The following is a 10,571-nucleotide window of genomic DNA, read 5'->3' as shown; positions in this document are numbered from 1 at the left end:
AGGGACACGCATCCAGGCAATGCTCTTTATTTCCCCCGGTTTCACACCACAGACGGGACTGAGCAGCACCACGGAGACACAGGGGGGCTCTGACCGGGGCTGCAGGGCCGCAGCTGGCCGCGGCAGCATGGGGCTGGGCGGTCATGCCCCCTGTCCCTGGGCAAGCCCTGGGGCTGCCCTGGGTCACCCCTCTGCCTCTGGCTGGGCAGTGGTGACAGAGCAGTGACCCAGGGCACAGCCACGAAGGGCCCCAGCACACGCAGATGATGGAGGGATCTCCTGGCTGTTGTCGAGGGGCTGCCTCCATCGCAGACTGGGTCTGGGACCTCTGGGGACATGGGGCTGCTGGGGATGAGGACCCACAAAGCACAGCCAGGTCCAGCAGAGCCAGGCTCAAAGTTATAGCCCAGCACAGCTGCCAGCAGGGATGCCAGGCTGGGCACCTGCTGGGTACCCACACACCAGGCTCAGATGCTCAGCACCCAGGGGTGCTGCATTCCTCTGGCATCAGCAGGCCTGTCCCCAAGGGCCAAGCACCCGCAGCCCCAGCCAGGCCGGGGCAGGGGACCTATGGGCAACTCGACCTGCAGGTTGCTTCAGCAGCCGCCTACGCAGGGTCTCCCTGCAGGGAGGAGGAAGGCTTCTTTGGCATGACCTGCGGGCTCTGCCTCTATCTGCTTGGGGCAGGAACCAGGTGCCCTGCTCCACAATGGCAGTGCTGTCGTGGCAGGATCAGGCCCGGCCACACTCACGCAATGCAGACGGTAACAACCTGCCCAGAGCACAGGCTGGCAGGGCCATGCTCACCCTCCCCAGGAAGGGTAGACCCACACATCAACAATGGGGGAAGCCCTGTTCCTGCGGGGTCAGGGACCGGATCCAGCCCTCAGCTCCAGACACTCATTCTCCTGACCCTGTCTGCCAACAGCACCGGGGTTTGGGGCTGGAGCCTGCCTTGCCACCCCACCCATCCTCTCTACCCTGCACACCCTTCATTTGGAAGGGTGCTTTCCCCATCTGAACAGTCAGTGGGGCTGTGCCAGCCCGGCACAGGCAGGATTTGCTGGGTGGGCAGCTCTGCCGCAGGCAGAGCAGGCAGAGGCACTGGGCAGGACAGTGCCAGGCATGCGTGGGACGTTGCAAAGTGCTTTGCAACAGGGATTCAAACTATGTACAGGACTCCCTTGACGTGCACCAGGATGCAACCCCACTGAGGGGCATGGCAGCTGCTCAACCACTCACAGTGACACGACACAACAGTTTGGGACAGGACGTGGACGAATCTGCGGTCCAGGCAGTGTCGGCGGTGCAGGGCAGAGGCTGGATGGGCCCCGTGTTGAACCCCGGCATGGCCCGGGGGTACCACGCGCCGGGTGCAGACGTGCAGCAGGACTCATCGGAGCTCATGGTCGACCGGAGGCTGAGCTGGTGTGGGCTCTGTGGGCTGAGGATGGCCGTTTCCCTCGGAGCCTGGGTGAAGGGCGCAGGGCTGATCTGAGCCCTTGCAAGTGCTGTCATCCTGTCCAGGGAGCTGGAGGAAGTCAGGCAGGACCAGGTCCTCCTTGGAGAGCAGCCCACGCTGGTCGTTGGCCCGGCAGCTCTGGGCACGGTTCAGCAGCTCCACCAGCCCTGGGGAAAATGCAGGTCATGCACCTGAGCCTGGCACTTGGTCTCCTGTCCTAACACCTCAGCTGCCCTCTCCACCTGATGTGACCCTGAACATGTCACAGGCACAGCACCTGCACCTTCTCCCTGCTCCATGCCAGCATCCATGGGATCCTGTGCCCATCCCCAGCACACCAGGGGACCCCAAGTCCCCCATAGCCCATCCCCAGCTTCACAGGACCCTGCACCCATACCAGCAGACCAGGAGTCCTGCGTCCCTCATGCCCTCACCCTATGTTTTGCCCCAGCCCCTCAGCTTTCAGACATGCGAGGTCTCACCTTCCAGGTCGTACGTGCGGCGGTTCAGGTTCGTGGCAGCTGAAGACCGGGGCCGGGAGAAGGAGGAAGGCATCTCCCACAGTGTGTTGGGCTCTGCTCCTGTTGGGCTTCCCTCCTGCAATGAGTAGCCCAGGCCTCAGTGATGGGGCAAGGAGGCAGCTCTCCACCAGCCCACATCCTCATTGCCCTCCTACAGCCTGGCTCCTGCCTCAGCACCCGCTGCCCAGCCCCGCAGCATGTGCTGGGGTCGCAGCAGGGCACACCTTCCCCACAGACCATGGCAGCAGCCATGGGGGCATCTCTGACCAGGGTGGTGGGATCTTGAGCTCACCTCACTCCGGAGTGGGGAGGGGGCGGCCGCAGCCTCGGCACTCTCCGTCACTCGTACGTCTGCAAGGTAAGTGATGCTCAGCACCCTGTGCCAGCACCTTGGTCCTGGCCTGGCTGGTGACAGGATGGAGCCCATCCCAGGAAGCAGGAGCCATGGCCAGCAGAAAGCAGTCTAGCCCTGTGATCGCTCTGTGAGGGATGTGGCTTGTGGGGGAGGACACTTTACCTGCCAGTGTTTCCAGGACAAGTTTCTGAGCAGCCACTGTGCTGACCAGCTTCTCCAGGTCCACAGGGGCTGGCTCGCCTTGCTGCAATGGGAAGAGCCAGCCGGTGTCATGCTTGCTGCAGCATGGCAAAGGCAGCCAGGCTGAGGACCCGTGAGCTCCCTGGGCAGACCCTGCCAGGTCACGGGCTGCACAGCGCAGAGCACACCCACGGTAGGGTGCCACAGCCCATCTCAAACACTGGTGACTCTCCACAAGCCTGCAGGCTGCCCCTGGCACAGAGCGCTGCTCCTCACTACCAGCTCACTACCAGCAGCCCCTGGCCCAAGCCCCAAACTAGGAGTCCCCCCACCACAGCATCCTGTCCACAGGAGGCTGGGGTTGTGCCCACCAAGGCGCAAGCCCTCACCCGCCGCAGCAGCACCAGCTCCATGCTCACGCCGTACTTCCCCAGCACAGGTTGCAGTGCTTCCCGGATGCGCTTGGTTGACTTTGCCGTGATGCGGATGGTCTTACTGAGGGAGGAGATTTCTAGGCTGCAGAGGGGGAGAAGAGGTTGTCTGCAGGCAAGCATGGACAGGCAGGGGCAGAGCCAGGGTGTTCAGGACTGCCTGGGGGGTTAGGTGTGGGGCACCGTGGGTGGCCACATGTGATAGGGACCGGACACGTGGGCAACAGCATCAGCCCCGAAGCTCCCACTCACTCAAAGCTTATCCTGTTCTCCAGCTTCACCTCCTGGTCTGCCAAGACGGAGCACTCCTGGTCCAGCACCAGTGCTTTCTGCAAGAGCCAAACCATCAGGAAAGGGCAAGCAGAGCAGCACGTGGTCCCAGCCCAGGGACTGCCTGGCTGGCAGGAGCTCCCTCTCACCCCTGCCTGCCCTACCTGCTCGTTCCCCACCAGGTAGACCTTGATGTCGGGGAGGCTGAAGCCACGTTTCTCGCATATCCCTGCCAGCATGTCACGGATGGAGTGGCCAGGCCGGACGGAGGCTAGCGAGGCTGTGCCGTCGGGCAGGTACACGCAGCAGTACTTCATGGGCTTGGCTGGCAGCTCTGCCTCACTGCCCCCCAGGCTCTTCCGATGGCCCTGCAAGAGGGATGCCATGGGATGAGCCCAGCTGGTGGCAGCGTGATGCCGTAGGGCCAGCACAGCGATGACTCACCTCAGTCCAGGGGCTGGCGGCTGTACTGGCAGAGGACAGGAAGCCCAGGTCCAGGCTGGCTGAGGAGTTGAGTGAGCCCTGAGACTCCCGCCACAGCATGGCGCTCCCACTGCCTTCTCCCCCCTCTAGGAAAGACAGAGGGACAGTGGTGGGGACTGCGGGCAACCTTCAGGGGCGGCACGGCCCCTCTGCCCAACTTGGCACAGCACCTACCTGCCCAGGAGGGTTCCCGCCGCTCTCCCTTCCTGAAGGACCGTCGAGGGCTGCGGTTGGCACTGCTGCCTGCTGTCTCCACACCCAGTGGCAGGGACTTGCCCAGCTTCAGCTTCGACTTCTGGGGCAAATGGAGAATCTCAGCACGGGGACATCTGAGGCTGCCCCTTCTCTTTCCCTGGTCCCCTGACCCCTTGTCTGTCCTCAGCCTGGGGCTGGGTTTGCTCTGAGCGGCAGGGAAGGGACCCAGCACCATTTTTTCAGGCAAAGGGACAGATCCCCGTCCCCCAGCTTCCCACCCCGCTCACCTTGCTGAGGTCAGGCGGGGGGCTGCTGCTGCGGGAGTGGGGCCGCAGGTCGGGCAGGGGCTGCCCCTGGCTCTCTGCCCGCAGGCAAGCCTGGTAGAGCGGGGATTTCACAAAGCGTGTGTAGCTGTCAAACTTCATCAGGTTAAAGATCTGCAAAGGGAGGATGCATGTGCTTAAGACCCCTGCCCACCTACAGCTCACTCCAGCCACTGCCCTGTGGCGCAGGCCCACAGTGACAGCCATGATGCTGGGCGATGCACGAGGTGGTCCTGCAAGCCCCCATCCTGTGGGTGGGGTGGAGCATGGGTGCTGCTCATACCTGGAGCTGCTGGATGCGAAACATGTCTGGGGAGGGGGTGGCCAACATGTCCTCTCCAATCCAGGCCTGCTTGTCGATGTTCACGGGACTGACTGAGTGGCTGGAGAGGAACTCATCGTAGATCCGCCGTGCCTCCTGGGCCAGCTGGGGGAGCAGGGGTGTCAGGCCAAGACCAGGAGCCCCCTCCTCACCGCTACCCTCTGGGAGCCCCTGGCTCACCCCATAGAGCCACCTGAGCCCTGAGGGGCCAAGTCCCCCCCCAGGACCAGCTTGGTACCTGGGCTTCAGGATTAACACTGGAGCCAGCCACCCCCACCCAGCACCAAGCTCTGGGCACAACTGGCCGGTCTCTCCATGGAGGTACAGCCTGAGGTAGAAACCATCCCCGCTAGCCATGTGGCTCTGTCCCCACGAGCCCCCGTGTAGATTTCTGCCCTTGCTCTCTTGATGTCCCAGCAGCACTCTCCACCCTCTGGCTGCCCCGGGCTGGAAAAGCACACCCTTCTCCATGGGGCAGGCAGTCAAGGCTGTGTCTTTTCAGATGCACATCACATCCATCTCCTTATTCCTCCCGCAAGAACTCCCAGCCTGCTCAGTCTCCCAGAACAGGGGTCTTCTGGGATCCTGGGACACGCAGGCATGACAGACCTCCATCTCTGCCCATGTCCCTCCCAACAGCTGTGTGACCCAGGCTCAGCCGCACTGTGGCTGTGCAGAGGCCGGTACCTGCTGCGTGTCGCTGGCCGGGATCTGCTGGAAGCGCTCGCATGCCTGCCAGAAATAGACGTTTTCGGCGCTGAACTCCTTCTTGAGGAACTCCTGTGGGGCAGAGAGATCTGCTGGCCTGGCTGGCACTGTGGCCGTGGAACAGCCAGTTGCCAATGACGGACAGGAGTGGGGACAGAGGTCTGGGCTGCGGCACTCACAGTGAAGTACGTAACAGCCACGCGGTCCTGCAGCAGCGTCTCAAAAGATTGGGCCCAGCTGACCACAGACCCCTGTGTAGAGCCACAGGTGGCTGGCGGTCCTGGTAGGCTGTTCACACTGTGGTTGCTGCCACGGGCCCTGGAGGCGTTTAACTCTGAGAGAGAAAAAGAGTCAGTTCTAGCTGCCTGGGTGTCCCCCAGTGTCACTCCCCTTTGCCAGCAGCCCTCCATATCTGCAGCGAGTTCATCTACCTGATACTGATTGGAGCCCGTGAGCCCTCAGGTAGGGAATGGGAGGAGCATCACAGTGGCATCTTTGGCAGATTGAATGCCGTGATGCTGCAGCTGGCACTTTGCAGTGTGACAGCCCCACTTGCCAGTGCTGGCCATCCTCCCCTCCCCGGGTGTCACCGTGACTCCACCTGTGACTCATCTCCCAGGGGAACAAAGCCGATGCGTGGGGAAGGCATCCAGCCAGGGAGGGAAAGCAGGGTGGAAGGGGACACTGTGGGGCACACAGCGTGGAGGGAAGCTCAGAGGGTGGGTAGAGGTGCCTGAACTTACACTCTCCATTCCTGCGGCCACGACAAGGAACAAACCCAGTGAAAGGAGGACACAGAAAGTGTCACCTCCAGCTCCCAACCCTGAGGAAACCCTCCCTTGGGGAAACACAAGGTGACAATGCATTCAAATGGAGTCCCTCTGTCAAAAAGATGGAAGTTCCCAGAGGCAACCCCAGCTTTTGAACTGGTTTAGCTAGTGAGCAACTGAGAGCAGAGGGTCATTTGCAAGAGAAGGTAAGGGTATGGAAGCAGGGCTTTCCTGGCAAAAGCCGGTGGAAGCAGAGGCGGCGGCAGGCTGCTGCTTTGCTGGGCTCCCCACCCTTCTCCTCCTGTCCAAAACACACCATAACTGCACACACCCTGCGCAAGGAACATCAGCCACTGGCACCCTGCGCTGGAAGGATCCTGTAGTAGGGCCGAGACAGGTGAATGGGCCGTCTGACATATCCAATGCACAGTGAGACAGACAAACAGACAGACTCCCTCAGGGAACCTGGGGCTGGCTGGTACCCAGGTTCTGCTTGCCCCAGGAAGCCCCTCAGCCCCCAACACCCAAGGGTGCCAGCTGAGCAGCCAGAAGGGAGGGACGGGCACAAGTGGGCTGTGTGGGAGGGATGGAGGGGTATGGTGAGTTCCTGGCAGAGGGCTCAGCCCAGCACTGTGGGGGTCCAGCCATGCACCCGCCCATGGCACAGCCTGCGCTGACACAGGACCTGACTCTCTGGTGGCTCCTTGCCCTTGGCACCAGGCTAGCTGTGGGCTTCCCCCTCCCCTGAAGACGATGCTGGCCTCCCGTCCCAGAGCAAAGAGCAGCCTTACCTCCATCTGACACAGCCGGGCCCTGCGGGGGTGGAGAGAAGAGAGGTCAGAGGGGTCACAACGGCGTCTGCCAGCCCGATGGAGCAGTATCAGGGCAGGCAGCAGCGTCAGGGCAAGGCCAGCCTGAACCCAGGAGCAAGGGACACGGGCTGCTGGCAGACACTGCTCTGGTGTTAGCTGCAACTGGGACGGCTGCCCCATGGCAGAGGCAGGACATGGGGCTCCCAACCCAGGGGCAGTGAGTAGAGGTGGGAAGTTACAAGGGGTGTGCACCTCTTCTCCCACCTCCTATGCATCTACTGCCCTGGGGCCAGGCCATCACTTGGGAAAGGGTAGATGCTATCCGATATAACCCTGCCAACACTGCCCTGGGAGGAGAGAAGCAGCCTCCCCGGCACAGGAAGGGGAGGGGAGGAGGGGAGGGAAGGAACTACAACCACAGCCCTAGACAGGCAAACTGCCTGCTCCCTCCTTCCTTGGGGCCTGGGGCTACTGCAGGGCAGATGCCCCAAAACGGGGACTGTGTGCTGCCAGCCCAGGACACAGCAGGACCCTGTGGCATCGCCTGGGCCACCCCAGATACCATCTGCGGGGGTGTGGTATCCCAGGACCCACAGCAAGCAGGGAGATGGGGAGAGCCTCTGCAGTCAAAGCCCAGTCAAGCACACCCTGCACGGTGCTGCCTCTCATCGCTCAACTGGGGCCACACTGAACTGGTGCCCTTGACCTGGCTGTCCTGTGCCCCCCACCCTGCCAGCCCCACACACCCCAGCCTGCCCTGCACACCCCCTGCCTGTCCCCATCCCAGCCCAATTATCCCACCCCTACCTGTCCCTGCTACTCCACCTCACACGCCGCTGCCATGCCCCTTACGCCAGCACCACACATCCCAGCCCCGCCTGCCCATTACCTCAGCCCCATATACCCCTATCTTGCCAGGTCCTTGCTCTTTCCCATCCATCCCTGCTGCTCATACCCACATAGCTCTACCCTGCCTGTGCCACCCAGCCCCACACACACCAGCGCTGCTGACTCCAGTCACCCCATCCCCATATGTCACTGCTCGCCCATTACCCCAGTGCCATACATCCCCACTCACATCGCTGTCTCAGCCTCCTAAACCCCTGCCTGCTCGTTACCGCAGCCCCCTATATCCCCGCCTGCCTCCTACCCAGCCCCATATACTGCTGCCTGCCCTAATACCCCTCCACATCCCTGCCTGCTTTGGATACCCAAGCCCCATACCGCCCTGCCTGCCCAGTACCCAGCCCCGCAGCCCCCGCCCGCCTGTTATCCACCCCACACCCCTCTGCCCGCCTGCTGCCCGGCCCCGTACATCCCTCCGCCTGCACGGTACGCAGCCCCACACCCCTCGCCTGCCCGTTATCTGCCCCACGCCCTCCCGCTTGCCCACTACCCGGCCCCATACATCCCTCTGCCCGCCCGTTATCCACTCCGCACCGCCCTGCCCGCCCGGTACCCAAGCCCCACGCCGCTCCGCCGGGCGGGGCAGCCCCGGGGGATGGAGGAGACCGGCGCCCCGGGGGATGGAGACCGGCGCCCCGGGCCGGGCCGGGACTCACCATGCGGCCGTTGTGGACCAGCAGCAGCTTGGCCTTGCCCTGCATGCCTGGCACCGCCCGGCCGAGCGCGCTACCGGCGCGGCCCGCGGTCCCGCAGCATCCCCGGCCGGCGGCGCGGCTCTCCCGGCCCGGCCCGGCGCTCCCCGGCACTACCGCTTTCGGCTGCCACAGGAAGTGTCGCCATGGGAACCGAGACCGCAGCGGGGGGAGCGGAGCCGCCCTCCCGCCCCGCGCCGCCGCCGCCACCGGGCCCGGCACCGCCCCGGTGGGCACCGGCGCCAGCTCCGGGCCAGGAGGCGCCGCCGCCCCGCCGCATCCCCGTCCCCGTCCGTCTCCGTCTGCACCCCCATCCGTCACCCCATCCCCATCTGCACCCCTGTTCCCATCCGCATCCACCTCCCCATCCCCTTCCCAATCCCCATCCCAATCCCCAGTCCCGTCCCCGTCCCCGTCCGTCTCCGTCTGCACCCCCATCCGTCACCTCATCCCCATCTGCACTCCAGTTCCCATCCGCATCCACCTCCCCATCCCCATCCCAGTCCCCATCCCAATCCCCATCCCCATCCCCGTCCCTCTCCATCTGCACCCCATCTGTTGCCCCATCCCCATCTGCACCCCTGTTCCCATCTGCATCCACCTCCCCATCCCCATCCCAGTCCCCATCCCAATCCCCATCCCCATCCCCATCCCTCTCCATCTGCACCCCCATCCATCACCCTATCCCCATCTGTACCCCTGTTCCCATCTGCATCCACCTCCCCATCCCCATCCCAGTCCCCATCCCAATCCCCATCCCCATCCCCATCTGCACCCACATCTGTCACCCCATCTCCATCTGCACCCCTGTTCCCATCCGCATCCACCCCCCCATCCCAATCTCCATCCCCATCCCAATCCCCATCCCAATCCTCATCCCCATCCCCATCGCCGTCCCTGTCCCACTCAGTCCCTGTCACCAGCACAACCTGTGCTGCCTCGGGGTCACCACACCATCGCCACCACTCCCAGCAGCCTGGGTAGCCTAAGGGGGCTCTTCCTGGGCATCACATCACCCCAGGGAAGGGGGTACAGGGGCAGGGCATTATCAGCAAGCCCAATGCACCCTGCCACCAGCCTGGTACCACTTGTCCCGGTCGCACCCGGGCAGGCACGCAGCTGCCTCCCAGATCCATGCCAAGCAGTGGGTCTGGGGGTGGCCCCCAGGGCCATGCTGGTGCTGCTGCTGTTGGTGGCCGACATTTGGGGAGAGCTGCCTGCGCTGCAGATGCCGGCAGAGCCTGGCAGAGATGAGGGGTGGACGTGCAGCTTGGAGTCACCAAACTGATGCCTAAGCACTTTTGCCCATCTCCTAAGGTCGGGGTTCCATGTTGATCAGCAACCACAAACCAGTTGAGGATATTTTAGGGTATTTGTTAGGAAATATAAGTAACTAACAGTTAGAGGATAAACCGCAGAGCACCATGGCAACCCACTCATGGAAATGCTAATAACTGGGACATAAGGTGGGTGATTAACCTATCAAAAGCAGAACCCTAACATTAAGTTGGGTGCAGATCTATGCAGAGAAAAATGAAGCGTTCCCACCGTGAACATGCACAAAAGCAGTGCGGCATTAACAGCTGCAGCCCTGGCAGGGTCTCCAGGCAGAGGTGAGCAGAGGGTGGCCCCTGCTGCTGCCCCTCTGCCCCCTGCTGCAGCACGGAGCAGCAGTGGGGTGGGGGGTGATTGTGCTTCTCCCCTTCCCTTTGTTGGAGCGTAGCTGTATTGTTTGGCTTGGCTTTGCAACAGGAGTTATAAATAAAAATGTCTCACCAAGAGTGCGTGACTCACGGTCCTCACCACAAGGATAACCTCTCTGCTAGGAAACCTGATCCGAGGACCAAACTGCGGCATGCAAGAATCAAAGACATTGCTTAATGAATATATTTAATCCAAATGGCGAATGGACAAGCCCCTCACCCCACCTGGGCTGGGGTGGGCTGCTGGGGAAGGTGCCTGTGCCCCTCCAGACCCCTGTCCTGTGCCATCCCCGACCTCTGGCTGCTGACAGCCCAGCCCTCAAGTTGCTCCAGGGCCCAGTGGTTTCCCTCGATGGCAGCGGGGAGCTGACGTGGCCTTGACCAGCTGCAGCTGGGTGTGCCTCAGCATTAGCTCCTGCCATGCCCCAAGGGGGCAGC

At 62.9% G+C, this 10,571-nt stretch overlaps 1 protein-coding gene across 1 annotated transcript; it reads right to left on the bottom strand.

The window, feature by feature from the left end:
- Positions 1-11: 11 nt before the first annotated feature.
- Positions 12-8,593, bottom strand: RGS14 (regulator of G protein signaling 14). The gene is given in 16 exon segments (XM_069772313.1): positions 12-1,629; positions 1,945-2,059; positions 2,276-2,334; positions 2,501-2,582; positions 2,908-3,034; positions 3,202-3,278; positions 3,384-3,587; positions 3,664-3,788; positions 3,877-3,997; positions 4,185-4,334; positions 4,504-4,647; positions 5,230-5,322; positions 5,430-5,584; positions 6,812-6,833; positions 8,395-8,503; positions 8,505-8,593. Coding segments are annotated over 16 exon segments (1,893 nt in total). The 5' UTR covers positions 8,579-8,593; the 3' UTR covers positions 12-1,393.
- Positions 8,594-10,571: the final 1,978 nt, after the last annotated feature.

Source organism: Haliaeetus albicilla, chromosome 27 (assembly GCF_947461875.1).
Source record: "Haliaeetus albicilla chromosome 27, bHalAlb1.1, whole genome shotgun sequence".
Classification (NCBI taxonomy): Eukaryota; Metazoa; Chordata; class Aves; order Accipitriformes; family Accipitridae; genus Haliaeetus; species Haliaeetus albicilla.
The sequence above is the reverse complement of the archived record's forward strand: the minus strand, read 5'-3'. Positions and strand labels throughout refer to the sequence as shown.